Here is a 19,633-nt window from a genome sequence, read left to right on the forward strand (position 1 = left end):
GAGCAACATTGAAATTACAGTCCTGAGATTAATCATGCCGATCCAGGATGCTTCAAAGAAGCACCAGCTGCTGGGAGTGCTGATAGAATGTGAATATGACATCATATCCTTGCCCCTTTCACAGAGCAGCCGGTGCCTCAGTGAATTGTGCATAGAGAACATGATTACTCTCAGGACCCTAATTCCATGTCGCTCGCCCATGCTATTAACTCCTTAAGGACCCAACTTCTGAAATAAAAGGGAATCATGACATGTCACACATGTCATGTGTCCTTCAGGTGTTATAGAGAGTTATAGGGGAGAAAATATTAAAAAAATTACTTGTCTGGGTAACCACACTGAAGCTGTTTTGGGGGCAGTGTCCCTCCTGAATTTTATCAGCTATTCTATTATCATAGCTGAGAAAGATACAAACTATATTGTTTTTGACTCTAAAAGCGACATAAATTTTGCTGCTACTGAAGGCCTCTCAAGAGTCCCAGTTTCAGTGGGACAGTGACTATTTCAGGGTCGTGTCCCCATCCCAACTTGCACTTTTGTGACCTGCTTTTGGGGACATCAGGGAACTGTCCCTTAGGAGCATGAGTGCATCATTAGATGACTTGAGTTGCACTCAGAGCACAGGGACGAGGCAGAGAGCACTGAAAAAGCACTCTCTGCGTGGACTGCCCTTAGTGACCCAGCCTGCTTAATTCACAGTCAATCACGCCAGACTGACCTGCCAATTCTTCTGGTGGACTCCTTTCTGAACCCTAAGGGTGGCACAGTGACGTGATTCACATCACTGGCCTGTCCTCGTCTACTGTTTCACCTCTCTTGCACAAAACGCAAATGGAGTTGGTTAGTATATAGGACTGAAATTGTCACATGTATGCTAATAAAGTAGTGACTCTCAGCCTTTTGCTTGTTACAAGATTTCACTTTTAGCTAATGGTAACCGGAGGCTCCCACAAGTTTGATCTAGGGATGTGCATGGGCAAAAAATTCAGTTCGGTTCAGAAATTCGGGTAAGTAAAATAATTTGTCTGCTTCGGCAGGGGGAATGTGTGTGTGTGTGTGTGTGTGTGTGTCAGTCTGTGTGTCTGTGTCTTGCTGTCAGTGTGTGTATGTCTGTCACGGTGTGTCTGAGTGATTGTGTGTGTCTGTGCGTGAGAGTGAGTATGTCTGTCAGTGTGTGTCTGTGAGGGCACCTGTGTGTCTGAGTGATTGTGTGTATCTGTCAGTATGTGTCTGTGAGTGTGTGTGTGTCTGAGTGATTGTGTGTGTGTGTGTGTGTGTGTCTGCATTATTGTGTGTGTGTGTATATCAGTGATTGTGTGTGTGTCTGTCAGATTGTGTCAAATCAGTGTGTGTCAGCGTATCTGAGAGTTTGTGTCTGTCAGTCAAAGTGTGTGTTAGTCTTTAACAGGAAGAGGTGTGGCATTGACAGGTAGGGGTGGGGCAAATGTAAGTTAGGGGGTGCCAGAGTTCCATCATCCCTAGGGCAGCACAGATCTAAAATACACCACTGATTGCATGGCTAAAATGTGTGGTCTGGAGGGGTCTGGGTGCCGATAGTGTCGCTTTAAATGGCCACTGCAGTACTACATATTTACACTTTGGTTTTCCTAAAAACTGGTGGTCTGCATTATCTATAAAATCTGATAGCTAAAAAAAATAGAAAAGAAAAATGCTTCAGCAGTCTTGCAACATAAACATCCGTAAAATAATGGAAAGAGAAGCACTGTCCTGGAAAGTGCAAAAGTAAAAAGTTATTCTAAAGCTGCTGTGAAGAAAAAACTAATCTTAACTAGAAATAAATAACAGGATAACTGGAACCAGGGACCTTTCAAAATCAGAGGGGTTGACTGCACTTTATAACCAATATAAGCATATGAGGGCGATTAGATGGGCTAAACTTAAAAATGAAAAGTTCATAACTAGGGGGGGCGGGGCCTGACAGTCATGGAGGAAAGACGCATCTCCAGCGAGCTCCTCCACTACTCTAACATAATACCGAATCTACCTGCACAATCTGCTCCAACTGAGACACAGCTTGAGAAGCTATTACCTACCGACCTACCTGTCATGTTTCACAGTGGACGAGGGGTTGCAGGAAGCTTTGCGGATGCGGCCTGGTGGCCAATAAATACATTGCAGGACTAACACTGCCTCTGGTGGTTGTCAATCAGACAGCCACTAGATGCACTTCCTGGTGGCTAAGTGACTTTTTGGTCGCCTAACTCTGCATGAGGACATCCAGTGTAAGTGAAATCCCCATAGGGAATCATTGAAGCAATAATATATATACACATTTATAACTTTATAGGAACCAAAGCAATTTTGTTATTTTTGCCATGTATGTGTTCAACCGCAATTTCCATCTTTCTCATTTATTGCAACAACACAAATTACAGTTTTTTGTTTTTTTAAAGAAAAAAGAGGGTTTTATTTTGTTGTAACATATACAACTTATTTATTATAAAAAAAAATATATACACCAAAAAAAGCAAATAGAAAAACATTTTACAAGTTTTTTTTTTTTACCAGTCTAGGATTTCAGTTTATGTTTAACCCCTTAAAGACACGACATGTGTGACATGTCATGATTCCCTTTTATTCCAGAAGTTTGGTCCTTAAGGGGTTAAGAGTTACAGGGCATAAACTACAGGAAGTAAAGTTTCAATGTGGAATGATTTTAAAATTTGGTATGTTTGACTTCTAAGTTTAATAGCACTCATAGAAAACAATACCACACAAATGCATATATTTATATACCTGTGATAGAATTTATCTTGATTCCAATGCTCAAGCTTATAGGTGTCATATAATGATATCCTATATTAAAATTGGCTAACTTGGACTCGCTTGAAATGCTTGATGCTTAAAACTACACTTAACACCATATATGTCTAAGTCCCGGGAGCAGAGAGCCCCCACCTAAGATGTCTCTACTCTAATCATTTTGTTCTTTCTTACCTTGAAACTTATGTTATGTGTACATGACGCTCATCCCTATGTCTTATCTGTACTCCCTTCCTATTACTGTTCTAAGAGTATTTGCACGTAAAGCACTTACTTTTTAATGTATAAAACCCATGAATAATAAAACGGCAGATGAATGAATAAAACGGCAGAGGCTTATTTTGAATACCAACAGGTGTCAGGTGTCTAATTCTCGCTTCTCCAAGTGCACTTGTAACAACAATTTGGGCTTCCTCTGAATATAACAAAGATCATTATTTGGATACACAACATACCCAAATGAAATAATCCTCAGGACTCAGCAATGTCATGTTATGGTGGTTTATTGCACCACCAATTGTGAAAATTCAACATTTTAACACTAAATGTGCCTTTAACATTTGGGTCCAGCACTCACTCTCACGGACTTGTGTTTGCCTGGGTGCTTACTTCAGCCAAAATATATAATCCAAGGAAATTGCACTCACGGGGCTCAGTAGATGAATTTTCAAACTTTTATTGTGCAGTTTAGTAAACCAAGATAGTGTCAACGTTTCAGTCCACTTGGTTTACTGAACTGCACAATAAAAGTTTGAAAATATTCATCTACTGAATCCTGTGAGTGCACTTTCCTCGGAATATATATCTATTTATCTCCAGAGTACCTGCACTCCAGGGCAGGGCTGGACTGAGAAGAAAGTTCGGCCCGGGCATTTTTTAATTACAGCGGCCCACTAAAAATGGGGCGGGGCCAGATAGGGTGTGTTTTGTCATCACCGATGACAAGCACGCCCCATCACAAAGTGAGCATGTTGGTTCAATGCTCTTTCGGGGTAGACCAGGAGCAGAGCTCTGCTGAAGAGCTCTAGCATGAGAAAAAGACCCTGTATTTGTTCTGCACAGCACAAGCAAATTTAATAACATGCTTGCACTGTGTTTGCTTGAAATTTGTCTCTGGTGTCTTCATAGATGGGATACCGAGAGACAAAAATGCTAGGAAAGCACATTGTGCAGTGTGTGGGTTCTGTGAGTGTCGTGGTGCAGTGTGTGTGGGTTCTGTGAGTGTCGTGGTGAAGTGTGTGTGGGTGCTGTGAGTGTCAGGGGTGCAGTGTGAGTGAGGGTGCTGTGTCAGGGGTGCTGTGTGTGAGTGTCAGGGGTGCTGTGTGTGAGTGTCAGGGGTGCTGTGTCAGGCGTCAGTGTGTGAGGGTGCTGTGAGTGTCAGGGGTGCAGTGAGTGTGCTGAGTGTCAGTGGTGCATTGTGTGAGAGTGCTGTGAGTGTGAGTAAGTGAGATTATATCTTCTCCCCCCCCCCCCCCCCCTCCCTTATTACCTTATGCAGGGGGGGGGGATCCTGCTCCTTCTGCCTGAGAGGAACCTGGCAGAGCTGTAAGTTAGAGCTCCTCCGTATTCCTCTCCTGGCTGTCTCCCTCCCTCCCTGCCGGCTGCAGTATACTGTGGACTACTGCAGGGCCGGCGCTAACACACACTGTGTTTATAAATATTATATATGGCAGTGTTTTTTTTTTGTTTTTTTAAAGCTTACATATCACTTTGGTGGTAGGGGGAGAAACAGAGTTAATGTTAGGACCAGCAATAAAGTTCCTCTGCTGATATAATCAGGAGCCATCTTAACAGTATTAGGGTGCGGGTTGATACTTGGCAGAGGTGTATACATAAGGGATTATTGTTGTACTCACAAAATGTTGCAGGGGATCTTGTTACAGTGGCACACATGAGAAAACCAAATACAAGTTGTATATAAAACTTTCCATGCAAACGTTGAGGGAAAAGTGTACCTCACAAAAGTTAAAAATATATTACACGTGACTCCATTTGCAAATCGTATGCCTTAATGAAGCAATTTAAAGGTTCTATTAAAATGCCCCAAAGTGCAACACTGATTCATCTTTAATTTCTTTGGGTGTTTTTTTTTGGTAATTCAGCCCTGTTTTTTTCACACAAACTTGACTGGTTGGATGGAAAGGTGGTTATTCAGTACTCAAGAGATATAGTAGAACACAATTTAGTTATTTTCTAAATTATTACTGCAGCACACAGTACAAAATAAATAGCTAGATTGCAATGTGCATGTGAAAAAAACTCAAACAAAATATGATTGGGCCCATCAAATCAATCTGTCAAAATTCTAACGGTAAAAATTGGAATAGGTCTCTTGTACCTCTAGTTTAGTGGTAACTGCATACATTGGGGGTATTTTTTGTTTTATTCAGCTTGCGGATCATAATTTGGGTGGGATTTATCATAGTGGCACATAATGAGATTTGAAAAAATGCCCAGCAAAGATGTAATGTGCGTAAAATATATATATTTTTTTGCTGCAATCTAATGAAAACATTTATGGAATGTAGCCCATAATTCACCATACGACATACCCTGTGGTGTGTACTTTCACAAATGGTAGGCCTTTGTGGTGTAATTTGAACAGCCAGGCCCAATAAATCCATCTTTCAAAATTCTACTGTAAAAGATGTAAGGTCTCCTCCTATATGGCACTGTAGCTGAAATGAATCAATGAATCTATGAGGAAAGTTCAGTGTCTGCAGCAAAGATGTAATGATTCAATTCATCCCTATGAGGAGATGCTGATTGGCCAGGGCTGTGTTTGAATCATGCTGGCTCTGCCCCTGATCTGCCTCCTTGTCAGTCTCCGCCAATCCTATGGGGAAGCACTGTGATTGGATCAGGCTATCACATGTCAGCAGACTGCTTGTTTTTCCTGAGTCTAACAGCATGCAGATTTACAGCTTCTGGCTTGAATACAGGAAGATTTTTACTATATTTATGGAGGCATGAGGGGCCCAGGGGGGGCTAGATGGTCGTGTTAACACTATAGGGTCAGGAATACATGTAGCTGCACTGGTGACTAGTGTCCCTTTAAGTGCATTGATTTAAACATTATAATCTTCGAAATATATGTACGAACATAATTTAGGAAGATTTCTTCTGATGTTTCTTTCCACACACGTAAATTTTGCACATTTAAATCCTTGTGAAGCAATGTTTTTGGAAAGTAAAATTACAAATACAATGGAGGTGTTCCCTGAAACATTCTGGACTTTAATGTACAGGAAAATCAGATGCCTGTGTTGCAAAACAATCACTAACTGGAAGAGATGCCCTTTTATGCCAATGATACCATGTTAATCCTTCAAAGTAAAAAAAAAAAAAAAAAAAAACACTAAAGTAAAACATTTTGACAGCTATCAATAGTAGAAAGTCTGACCTCAGAAGTAAAGTCATACATTAAGAAACAAAACCTTAGAAAATTAGGTTACCCAAAACTTTGGTTATTTTAACATAAAATAAGACTGCTTTTACATAGATAGCAAAATAAAGAATTCCATGGTTATTTAAGGGTGAGCTGTTCGAGCTGGCCATGATTAATTTCAGCATTCTGGGGCGGGTTTTCCATTACCATTTCGGAGTGTGACTTTTCGGGAGGGTTGGTAGTTTTTGGAGGCTTGTATCCAGACAGGCGAGATGCAAGACTTCTTTTAGGACGTGGTTTTCTTTCCTTTAACATTAAAAATAAAAATAGATATAAGAAAGAATCACAAAGAGAAAAGTTAATGAAAGAAAACTAAGGGGGGAATGACCCCCTGTTTAATGCATTATGCAGACACATTGTTTTAAAGGTCTTACTGCAGGCAGACTCCTCCCACATCAGAGACACCAAATTGAAGCTTTTCATTCTGTTCTATAGGATCAGTGCTTGCTCAATAAGCATGGAGCTTAGGGTTAATAAATAGCTATATATTGATAGAGTGGTTCACAATTTTATGACCTTTGATAACTGTACTGATTACAAGAGCCATGGCCCAAGGCTTAACACATGTTCTTACACCACAACCTGCACATAATAGAAATCAAGGAATTGGAACCAAGCCTTCTGACTACCTGACAGCTGATATTTAAAATTGCTGCAGTTCTAAGCCACACAGAGCTGAAAGTAAAAGACATTCAGCATCAACTTTGTTATCAAGGAGTGACTAATTCATGACAAAAGCTATAGCATTCTAATGTAAACATTCTGCAACACCGATTGGCTAGTAAACCAACCAATTGGAGCACTCCTAGTCATGTTACAAAGTGAGAAATGTTCCCATGCTTTGTGATGCCAGTCAGTGTGTGGGAAAACCTACAAGATGTTATACCCCGCAAGGATGGCTTTTTGGGGGGCTGAAGAACAGAACTATTAGATGAAAGATGACTTCTTATGCCAAGTAATTTAGTTTTTGCTTTATTTTCCTTTCACAGATTTTAGATTTGTTGACTACTTGTAGGGACTTATTTTAGGAGGTGGCTAGGGGATTGGGTGGGTTGAAATTGGTATGTCTATTCCCCTATTTTACAATTAACACAGCAACAGGCATAGGTGTGGCAGGGTACAATAGCCTTTCTACCTTGTTAATATTAGGGTCCAAAGCATAGGTGGGGACCAGTGGAGGGGACACAGCGTCCCCCACTTAAAATATCCCCTCCTGATGCCCCATGGTGGTGGCAGTTTGCTCTCACCATTATTTCACAGGCTCCATTTCCACATGTTTTTTTTTTTTAGCAACTAGTCATTAATATTAAAATGTTTGATAGATGTGCCCCCACCTGCCATATGACAAGTGGGGGAATATTGAGGCACGCTACCTCTTACTGACCCCCACAGAATATTTGTATTTTTTTTTATGTAGTTTTTTTTTATAGTGGTTGGCTGCAAGTGCTTGCTCTCCAGCTGCCATAAATTAACCCTGGTAGAGCTGAGGGTTTACCATTTCACTGCTGGCTGCTAGTGGGGAAAAATCACACTTTAAAATGATCAATTTTCCTGCAAAGAGGAAGTGAATGACAAACCAATGCTTCTGGCAGAATGCATGTTTCCAAGTTATGCTTGGCTGCCTTGCGTTTGGTGATAAGTTTCCGATTCCAGTCCTGTTAATTTGTTCGAATGTGAAAATCTTATTTTCCAAATCAATGTTATAGAATCAGTTGGACCAACTGAATCCTTAGGGCAATTGGCTTTTAGCAAAATCAGAAAGTTACCAATGTGCTCAGAATATGCTCATTTTCACTGGATTCTATTTGGACAAAATCCTGTCTAGTGAATAGCCCTGTAAGTAATTTTAAGTTTAGTGTTTGGCCTGCCCTGCCTACTAACTGTTACAGAGTTATACACTTACACCAAGATATCCATACTTATCCAATGTAAAGAAAGCCAGGTAAACACCAAGAGTGAACGTAGGAGAAAAAGGCAAAAACAAACCTTAAGTTTTCTCTTCTCTGGGTCATGGACAACCTCATGTCTTTCCAGACTTCGCTGTAAACAAAAAAAAAAAAAAAAACACGATTTAATATTATGACCTATGGAAGATTTACTTTAATATGGCTGCACTACAATAAAACAGCCCTTGCTATTGGAAATTGAAGAGGAAAATCTTGACAACCAGAGATATGTAAAAAAAAGGCACAGTCCCGACTGCACTGAAACCTTTCCTTATTTTGTAATTAATACAGGTTTGTCTGCTTTGATTATTAAAGGTGAGTGTGGGGGGGATAACCGCAAACTTACTTTCATTACAAATGTTTTTCCACAGTCAGGATGCTCACAAACAAAAGACCTCTTTTCCTCATGGAATGAAAGGATATGACTTCGGAGATTGAATGCAGTAGTATAGGTCCGGTCACAGCCATCTCTGGGACAGCAATAGACTTTCCGTTCCTTGTCGTGAGTTACCTTGTGGTCATTCAGGAACCATTTTTTCTTAAACTTTTTGTTACACACATCACAGATGAGTGGTTCTGAAAGTAAAGAAACACTGTATATTAAACCTATGCGTTTATCATGCAAGACATTACCAACTTCTCCGATACAAGAACACTTCTAATTTCTAACCATAAATCCCAACCATTAGCCCAATATCCGATGCAACAGATACTCAATAGCGATTCCACTGCTTTGAGCTTTCTGCAAGGGCTAGCGTCTCAGTTGGAGGAGCTTGAGGGCTGTCAATATTTTAAAGTTGATTCTTCGCATAATCTGCCTTTTAGGTGTGATAAGTTTTACTTACAAATTATTTTCCTCAAGATTAGAGACAGTATTCACAAATTGAGGGGATCTAGCCCCTATCTTACAGGACAGGCATATCATGGAATGCCACATAATAAAAAAAATTAAGAACTTCCTCTGGTATACAACTGCTTCTCTGCACATGAGCCCAAGAAATTCAAAGCACGCCAAGTTAATGCAAATATTTAAAAAGGAAAACTAGTATCAGGAATACAAACCTGTATTCCTAACACTATAGTGCCATGTTGCTTAGATCAGTGCTCCCCAACAGAGTCCTCATGGACCACCAACAGTCCAGGATGTCAGGATTTATACAGGGAAATGCATAAATCCTGGACTGTTGGTGGTCCATGAGGACTGGGTTGGGAAACACTGGTTTAGATTACCAGCCCCACTAATCACACTGAAAATTAGATTTTACCACAGCTGGTCCCAGTTCCATGGCAGGGATCAATCTTTACGATCTCAGCCAATACAATGCATTCCCATAGGAAAGCCTTGCCAAGCTATTACACATTCTTGGCAAAACACTGCATCAAACAGTATATTCTCAGAGCTGCATTAAATAAATGATTCTCTACAGGGAACATTTAAAAGGGTGGAGACACTGAATGCCATTGTTGCACACAGCAGCACTGAACTAGAAGTCACCTATCGTGAGTGACTGCCACTAGAAAGTTAACTAGCCAGTAATGTATACACTGCTTTTTCCCCCCTGAAAGACAGACTAGACACCAGAACTACTGCATTATGCTGTAGTGGTACTGGTGACTCTAGTGTCTCTTTAAGGGAGGGCAGCATGTACAATACAACTGAAAATAATTCCAGTCCAGATTAAGAGTCCATCCCTTTCCTGCACTCTTGGACCAGGTTTGAGATAGAAGGCAAGGAATGCTGAACTGGCTGTAAGGCTGCCGACTATAGGACAAGGAAAGTTTGTTTAAAAAAAAAAAAATCTGTAGCACAAGGGTTTTTTCTTATAACCATCAGGGAGTGGTTGCCAACATCCTGCACAAATAAGCGGTTTGGATTTTGTAATGGCTCTTTTTACAAGCATCTTGCTTTCCTGGCCCTGCAGGGCTAAGCGCCGAAGAGGCAACCCTCTGGTAATATTCCCAGCAATATACATGGGTCGCAGAAAAACTGGGGCTCACATGGTGAGAAGTTTTATACCATAGGTAATGGAGCCAGAGGAGGTCTTGAATTCGTGGAATTCTGTGCTCTGTCCTGTGAAGAGGTGGCTAGATGCCCATATAAAAGTACTGCATATCCATAGAGGGGAAAAAAAAAAATAGCTACTTTTTCGGAATAAGAAAGATTGAACAGAAGTCGAGAGAAAAAAAAAAGTTCTGCAAATGAAATGTTTGGCCATTTATTTTACATGTACATTTATGAAAGCCTATTTACTAAACCATTTAAAGCAATAGACTGATTTTTTTTTTACAGCTGTATTTGCTTGGATGCCCTTCGGGGCAGACTTTGGAATTTCAGTAACATGTACTATTCCAAGCATCAAACAGTAGTGTTGGAAAAAAGTCATGCTAAAAGCAGTGTGAAATATTGGGGAATCCAATAGTGGCTCCCATTCTTGGACAGGTTAAGGCGTTAAATAGCAGGTGTTTCCTTGAGTAACCTAGGTGGACGGGGCACCTCCCAATTACTTTGCATTCTCCTGAAATGTAACTAGTTTATCTATAGTCAGCAGTCCAATGAAATGGCAAGCTAGCTGGCAAAATGACTAAAACATTGAGAGTTTTCTTATGATTTAAGTTAAAATATTCCTTTAATAACAAATTATCTTACCAGCATGGCAGGTAGATACATGCTTTATGTAATCTGACCATGTCTTCCCAACAAATTCACAAGTTTCATCCTTTTTGCACTTGTATCCTATTAAAAAAATAAAAATTATAAGTTAGATCCTACAACAGTTTCACAAAAAAACTTTAAGACTATTGTCTACCTGCTGCACATGTTCCAAAACCGGTTTCTAAATCCAAAGCTCAACCATCACTTGTGTCCACTATGACATGTCAACTTACATGGGATCAGGGGGAAGTGATACTTACCTGAAGCTCTTCAAGTGTGTCCATCTTCTGGTTCATTGCTACTTTAAATTCTTGCAAGTAGGACAAAACAAAGGCCTATGAAAGACTTTTCAAGAGCCTCCATCGATTTTCAGAAATGTAGCGAGCAACTACAAGTATTGCTCAAAATGCAGAAATCTGTCCTATCTTGACACCATCTTTCAGGGCCTTAGCCATGGATATTCACATGCTGCTGGCAGAACACTGACAGCCAGTTTCTTTTAAATGGGTCTGTGCAAACAGAGCAACTTCAAACTTTTGCACATACAGAAGACTGACAGGAGAGCAAGAGAATCCTTCCTCCAGGTGGTCTACCTGTTCAGTCACAGCAACTATAACAATTGCCCTGTAGTTGGTGCGGTTATTAAAAACCAGAAACTGAGAACAGAGAATGAAAAGGAGGAAAATAAATAGTTTGCCTTTTGGTTAGCCTCCACTCTGATCTGAAGTTCTAGCTCGTGTGCCATTATAAAGAGAAGCCAATTCTTGACTAACCCAAACCAGAACAGTGCAGATTCAACATGCCAGCAAGTACCCCAACATGAAAGATACAACAAACAGATATTTTGCCCTGGCACAGCAGTTCCACTCCAAGGTGTGCCATGGCCCCTCCAGTGCCAAGTGATTTATTCTGGTCTAGTAACATAGGACTTGAAATTTTGAGCCTGGTCTATTCCATTTGCAAACGTGACCAGGCATAGTTAGATTTTTGCCTGTTCTATGTTCTCGTGTATATTGCTCACTCACAGTATTCATTTTCATTATCACTTTTGGTCTATTTGCTCACTCTGCTCAGAGAGGTATCCCTCATACAGACAAATGCCAAAATGCTGTGCTATTGCTTTATCTCATTAAGAGGAGACTTGCCGGTGTCTTGATCTGGACTGTTCTACTGGGTAAGATCAGTTGGATATGCACATAGTATAGGTTCTCTAATGGTAGCAGACTGATTTTGATTAATAGAAAATGTTCCTGAAGTTTGGCAAACCGATTCTCAGATATAAAAATGTTAGCAAGTCCCCTAAGAGGACAGATGCTGGGCAAATATAGGAATGGAATTATAATAATCACTCAGAACATACGAATATTGCCAATGCCAGCACACAAGTGTCATTGAAGAGGTGTCCCTTCCATGGGAAGCATCCTCAAACCTTACAAACCTGCATAAATTACAATGTTTACATCTGTCATTGAAAACACCTGTAGCAGCTGTCAGACACTAAAGGTGATTTTAATTTTTGACGGTGTAACACTGAACAACTACATTTACTCAGAAGCATTGCAGAAATCCTCTGGAGAATCCGATTGGCTACGTCAATAATTGCTGTGAAGCACTTTTGCTCTACGGAGAAGCATTGGGTTGGCCTGAGAGGCAGCCATGTTTAGAGAAGGACACCGTTTGATGAGATGCAAGTTTAGCTTATCTTTGTTTAAGTGAACATTAATAATTATATGGGATACAGGAAAGGTAAGCAAATTCATCTAGCATGTCCTGAAAAGTTTAACAGTACAAACAAGTCAAATTGTTACTGTATTTCACATGAGAATAGAAGTTTATCCATCTGTGCAAAGGGTCTACTGTACAGCTCTGAAAGCTTGTCCCCCTGACATGGTCTCCAACAAAACAAAAACAAAAACAAAAAAAACAAGCACTCTGTAGGCAACTGTAGGCATCAACAAAAAGTCATTGAACTTCGCAGTATTTTAGCATTCGGAAATATCTACCATGTTTTCGTCACCAGTGCAGATTACAGCAGAATATATGCAGACAGGTATTTTATGGGATACGAATCTTCCTGGATAGGGAGAGATTTGTTTGCACTCAGACCCATTAAACAGTGCTAGACTTTTTATTAAGAGTTGATCAGGAAAATACCTGCATGGACTTTTGCATGACGTTTTAGTCGGGAAGGCGAAGCGTAGCATTTATTGCATCCATCAAAAGTGCACCTAGGAGTAGAGGAGTATTTAGAATACCAAACACGTACAGAAAAATGCTCTTTAGTCAATGCTTTGTCATGGTAGACAGTCGTGATAGAATTCTAATTGCGTTTCAGGTTCTCCTAAAAGGTCTAGAAAATAGTAAGATATTAGAGGAACGCCACTTGTCTGAAAGGGATGGTTTCCTCAGCCTTAAAAAAAAAAAAAAGAAAAAAAAAAAAAAAAAAGCTATTAGTACTTTTACTAGGGGTGAACAGAGCAGTAGAAGTAAAAACCTCAAACATTGTGTGCAATTGATGCCGCATGGTGTATATGCAACGCATCTAAACAGAACTTCCATAGGAGTGCATGCCTGCTCAGAGAAACCATCCGAGGAGGGCAGTGATACCAAGATTTTAGATTATGCTCACAGCTTACCACTTCTGGTATAATCTAGACTAGCATAACTGCCCTTAGCCATTTCATCATAAGAAGCCAGGCTTTGAGACTGCTGGTGACCCTAAAGTTACTGTAGCATAAAACAAAACAAAAAAAAAAAAGATCTGTTTAACATTGACTAGGGACTCCAGTGAGATGGAATTTTATGGTCCTTTAACCCCTTAAGGACACATGACATGTCATAATACCCTTTAATTCCAGAAGTTTGGTCCTTAAGGGGTTAATGTAGCACTCAAAAAAATTAAAACAAACCAGTAATAAAGGCATTAGATGTTTTGCTTACTTAAAAGGCAGCTCGTTTGTATGTGTGCACTGATGCATTCTCAGTTTATTATGTTTCTTGAACTTAAGGCCACAATCTGGGAAGTCACACTGGATAAGACAAAATTCAGAGTTAGTCAACTCAGAACATCCTTAAACAATACCAATCAAGTGTGTATTAACTTAGACAGGTTTTAGCGCTATTGCCAAGGGAGTCAAAAATAAAATAAAAAAAGAATGAATGCTTGTAGTGTAGTGGTTAAGGTACTTGGAAACCCAACTCCCTCAGCCGGTGTTTTAGATTAGGATGTCTGAAATTAACTCATTCACAAGATTTACCTCGTAGACTTGGTCTGTGTATACATGGGCTCTATTAAAGTGCTTCTTCATGTTGGCCTTCGAATTGAACATTATGTTACAGTCTTCAGAATCACACCTGAAACGGATAGAGATTTTTAGATTTTAACTACAAATAAACCTTACAAGAGGGGAAGAGAGCGCTTGTGAATTTACTTCCTGTGTAATAGTTTAGTGTGGTTCAAATTATGACCAGTTAATGGCCTATTTTATAAACATTTGTGTGTTAATGCCAATAGCCCATTTCGCCACAAGTTCTATTTTCTTTGATATTTGGAAGGCAGATACACTTTAAGAAGCAGAATTTTAAATTTTAAGAAATGTTATGCATGGCAAATGTTTTAACACTTTTTTTTTTACAGATACATATATCCACATTAGCAGTTCTAAGAAAAAACAGTCAATATTAAACAAAAAAAAAAAAAACTCAAGTCTGTTGATGTCCACATGAAGACTGCTGGAATTAAACCTGGTTTAAAACTAAACAGTTTTCACTTGAGCAATTAAAACACTATCAAGACAGCATTGCAGCACAAACAAGGCTCCCTGCTTATTCCAAAGAAACTTGAAAGACTCCAGACTGTATAATCTTCTAGACTTTCCCTACTTCACACAAGCACATTTAAAGGACCACTATAGGCACCCAGACCACTTCAGCTTAATGAAGTGTTCTGGGTGCCAGGTCCAGCTAGGTTTAACCCTTTCTTCTATAAAAATAGCAGTTTCAGAGAAACTGCTATGTTTATAATATGGTTAATCCAGCCTCTAGTGCCGGTCTCATTGACAGCCGCTAAAGGCGCTTCTCACTGATTTTCACAGTGAGAAGACGCCAGTGTCCATAGGAAAGCATTGAGAATGCTTTCCTATGGACTGACTGAATGTGCGCACGGCTCCTGCCGCGCATGCAGCCGATGACATCGCAATGGAGGAGGAGAGTTCCCTGCCCGGCGCTGGAGAAAGGTTTAACCCCTTCCTCCCCCTAGAGCCCGGCAGGAGGGGGACCCTGAGGGTGGGGACACCCTCAGGGCACTATAGTGCCAGGAAAGCAAATAGTTTCCCTGGCACTATAATGGTCCTTTAAGCTCCGGTGTCCACAGGTGTATATAAATCCTATTACTTTGTGTTTGTGAAAAGTCACTCCGGAATAGGCATGGCCATGCATTTCATGACACCCCTTTATGTTGGGCAAAAGCAATATCCCCAGGACGTACTTGGAAACCAGAGTAATCTGAATGTACAGTTTCTGGTTAAATACATCGTTGTTATTCTCTGATACTGGTACACAAACTACAGTATTGGATATACCATGCAGAAGCATTGTCTAGCAAGCTTTCCAGAATATATGTTTGTGACAGTGTCTAAGCTCTAGATATTAAATGGTCTAAGCTAGGTTCAGCTTCATGGGAACCTGAAAATCAGGAGACCAATATGTCAGGACCCAACTGCTGTTAGCTACCTGCCTTTTAAAAAGAAAATTTAGCGAACCATTTTGACAATAAAAAAAGAAAAAAAAGTCACGACATTAGCACATGAAAAAGGATTTAAAAACCAAAAACCACACCTGTGTTGTCTTTGCATAGACAAAAATATGCAATTTCCACTTGCATGGTGGCATCCAGTTGGGTGGGGGAAACTTCCCCATCAGACACTGCCTCAACTTCTGTTAAATTCCAGTTCACCTCTTTGCATAATTTCATGCATATGAAACTTTAAAATACACTACACTACATTATTCTCCATTTGAATTTTTTTTCTCCACACCTTTTGTAGAAATAGGTATTAGGGGTCCCAGCTTTGGTGTATTTAGATTTTGATTGTGTTGGAATTTTAATGGAAAAAAAAAAAAAAAACAGGGCTTGAGCTTTTTGTAAAGATTAGGTTTTATGAAAAACTCAAAAGTGAATAACGCTTTGGTGGTACCTGAAATTTTGCTCATGAGTGAAGCTGGCACATTGTCTATGCAGGTTATCAACCCATGGGGCAAGAAGCATTCTACGAGTGCTTTACAGACAACACTACTTACTTGATATTTTTTTCTCCAGTGTGTGTCATCATATGTCTTTGCAGGTGATATTTTGAAGCAAAAGCTTTTTCACACCCTTCATGGTCACAGCGGAATGGTTTCTAAGAAAATGATTAACATTGAGAATTCATAGTGAACTAGTTGCAATGCACTAAAACCCAACATGTAAATAAAGATAAAATACCAAAGGCATGGAATGATTATATATACACAGTTAAACTTCACAAAACTCTGAATACTCCACTTGCTCCCTTGGCTCTGTTTACCTCTTGTACTCCAGCAACGTCAGGGAACATTACGTCCAGCATGTCCCAATCCATTGCTCCTCACTGAGAAGCATTGGAGAACCTACAGCGCATGCACATCAAGTGCTGCGCAACCTTCCATGCTGCCCCATAGGAAAGCAATCAATGGCTTCCTAGGGGGCTGTAACATTACGTGACTTTGTTTTAGGGGTTTGTTAGACAGCCACTGGGGGAGTGTTTAACCATTCAAGGTAAATATTTAAAAAAAATTAAAAAACAGCAATGTTTCACCTTGCATAGTTAAAATGACAGGAACACTGCACCCAAACCTGTTAATTGAGTGGAGGTGGCCTGGGTGCCTTAAAATGCACTTTGTTGTTTTGGAGCGGAGAGTATACTTTTAAATTAGTGCAACAGTATACTGCATGCCAACTGTTTCACAGGAAATGGAAGCAATATGTGGACTTTTAATATGCATTCATTACACGGTTAGAGCTTTGAAGGCTAGAATATATATAAGTATAAAACCCAAGTTGTATACGTAACATGTTCAGACGGGTTCCAAAAAAAAAAAAAAAAAAAAATTAAAAAAATGATACCATGCAAAAGACATGCAGTACTGATCACACACACTGCATACTTAGACTTTTGACATGTCTCAACATGTCTGCCTACCCCACCTAACATATTAAAAATATCAAACAAGGACAATTTATAGATGCTAAAAACAAAGCTCTTTATAATCAGGATATAAATCTGCAAACCTAACTTACACCTCTTGAGATACATTAATATAGCATTGCAATGTCATGATAGTGGTCTCCATATGATAACTCTGAAAATAAATACTTTAAAAGCAATAGGCGAACAACTGGGTCAAGTACCAAAAATATGTCTCCATATTATTGAGCCAAGTATCACCCATTGGCAACAGACACATCCATCAGGCTCCTAGCAAGGTCCCACAATAAGCAGAGTATTGTAGTTTCATTGCCTTCTCATGTGTCATGGAGATCCCTCAAACACTGGGATGATTTTAGTGATGTTAAAAAAATAATTACTCAATGGATCGATAAGCTGATTTAACAACCAATACAGTAGATCAGTCCCAATCAATACCACTTCCATGCAACAAGTCATTAACTTAGGACAGTGAAAGAAGGAGTTACAGGCAAAGGATAGTATTGGCATGACAGTGACAGTGGGCCTGCTGATAACCGACAGAATAATAGCTTAGCTCTATGGGGTTACTCAGACAAACAGCCTCTAGGGATTGTGGATTTTAACTCCCATAACACTCGGCAGGCTGAAAGCAGAGGGGATCAGGATGTCATGCAGTGAGTGATTCTGGGACCAGGTTCTAACAGTGGAACAGGGAGTAGCAACATTCTACTCGTTTCCACAATGACTGCTCCACTTTTAGAACGTGGCCCCCAGGATGGCTCTTCACACAGGACTCCATGGCTCATAACAGGGCAGGTTTAGCAGTCCATGATTACCCCCAATGTCTCATAACAGGGCAGGTTTAGCAGTCCATGATTACCCCCAATGTCTCATAACAGGGCAGGTTTAGCAGTCCATGATTACCCCCAATGTCTCATAACAGGGCAGGTTTAGCAGTCCATGATTACCCCCAATGGCTCATAACAGGGCAGGTTTAGCAGTCCATGATTACCCCCAATGGCTCATAACAGGGCAGGTTTAGCAGTCCATGATTACCCCCAATGGCTCATAACAGGGCAGGTTTAGCAGTCCATGATTACCCCCAATGGCTCATAACAGGGCAGGTTTAGCAGTCCATGATTACCCCCAATGGCTCATAACAGGGCAGGTTTAGCAGTCCATGATTACCCCCAATGGCTCATAACAGGGCAGGTTTAGCAGTCCATGATTACCCCCAATGGCTCATAACAGGGCAGGTTTAGCAGTCCATGATTACCCCCAATGGCTCATAACAGGGCAGGTTTAGCAGTCCATGATTACCCCCAATGGCTCATAACAGGGCAGGTTTAGCAGTCCATGATTACCCCCAATGGCTCATAACAGTGCAGGTTTAGCAGTCCATGATTACGCCCAATGGCTCATCACCCCCAGCCAGCCTCTCACCTCCCCTGTGTGTTTGCACAGATGGAGCTCCAGCTTCCATTTCTTGTTATAAGTCTTGCTGCAGTCCTGGAAGGAGCAGATGTACTGCATCCTGGCGGCGGGCACCACACTTTCCCCCATGGCTCTAACGGCATCCACAGATCCAGGAAACACTTCTCCAATCGGCCTGGAGCTGGATGCCATGACAGAAGCCATGTGCACGAATTATTAAATTGGAATGGACCACTGCATACAGGAAGAGGGGGGATCCACGTCTTCCTTGTGGCAAAAAACACACAACGTGAGATAGATAGGGCTAACAATCTTTAAATATTTAGTTTATTAAATAATAGGCCTGTATTGATATATAACGGACCATAAATAAAATGTAACGCAGTAAAATAGGGCACTCAAGAAACAATCCCCCCCCCGGAGTAAAATGAGAGAGTCCGCAATGACTGAACAGGAAGAAACCATTGTATCTCGGCGGGGGGGTATAGTTGATTTTTTTTTTTATTTTTTTTAAATAGTGAAGCAGCATAACCTGTTATAGAATATATAAAATTATATAAATTGTAGTTATTGCTTGGAGCGTGCAGCACACAGGGTGCCTGTTACCCGAGCTGTGTAAATAGCCTGTCATTCCTTTATATGGAATGGTACGGGCGGGTCTGGTTTAAAGTCAAAGCGCGTTAGTTATAATGGATTATGTGAAGTTATGTACCTGTATAGCAATGACTGATCTCCAAATCGCTCTCATATCCTACCAGTACATGCCAAGTGTTCCTATTTAGAAGGGGCAGTCCCTATTTTTCCCCCAAATTTTTCTGTCCTCATTTTTATATCCTAATGTCCCTCTTTTCTAGAAGGACTTTATTTAAGGTGTGTCTGTGTATAAGAGAGCTCCACAGAAAATAATACTCCCAGTAAGGTGTCTGAGTGTATAACAGAGCTCAGCAGCAATAATACTCCCAGTAAGGTGTCTTTAAACGACAATAAATTTGTTTAGAAATCAGCTTGTGCTAACAAGATACATTGTTCTTTTCCTAAATTACGTCAGGCATTATGCTATTGTCCATAGTCCATAGTCTCCCACACAGATCCCCTTAATCCCTGTGCTAGCCCTTATTCTCCTAGATAACACCTTCGTGGGTGTTCTATTCTAAGACTAGAC

General features: G+C 40.4%; 1 protein-coding gene across 1 annotated transcript; it reads right to left on the bottom strand.

The window, feature by feature from the left end:
- Positions 1 to 5,629: 5,629 nt before the first annotated feature.
- On the bottom strand, positions 5,630 to 18,676 carry GTF3A (general transcription factor IIIA). The gene is made up of 9 exons (XM_063444883.1): positions 18,481 to 18,676; positions 16,130 to 16,230; positions 14,089 to 14,185; positions 13,772 to 13,860; positions 12,986 to 13,059; positions 10,826 to 10,912; positions 8,525 to 8,754; positions 8,219 to 8,272; positions 5,630 to 6,478 (listed from the first exon to the last, which is right to left on the bottom strand). The coding sequence occupies exons 1-9, from the start codon at positions 18,673 to 18,675 to the stop codon at positions 6,311 to 6,313; spliced, it is 1,095 nt and encodes a 364-aa protein (XP_063300953.1). The 5' UTR covers position 18,676; the 3' UTR covers positions 5,630 to 6,310.
- Between the last annotated feature and the right edge of the window lie 957 nt (positions 18,677 to 19,633).

This window comes from Pelobates fuscus, chromosome 1 (genome assembly GCF_036172605.1).
Source record: "Pelobates fuscus isolate aPelFus1 chromosome 1, aPelFus1.pri, whole genome shotgun sequence".
In the NCBI taxonomy this organism is placed as follows: Eukaryota; Metazoa; Chordata; class Amphibia; order Anura; family Pelobatidae; genus Pelobates; species Pelobates fuscus.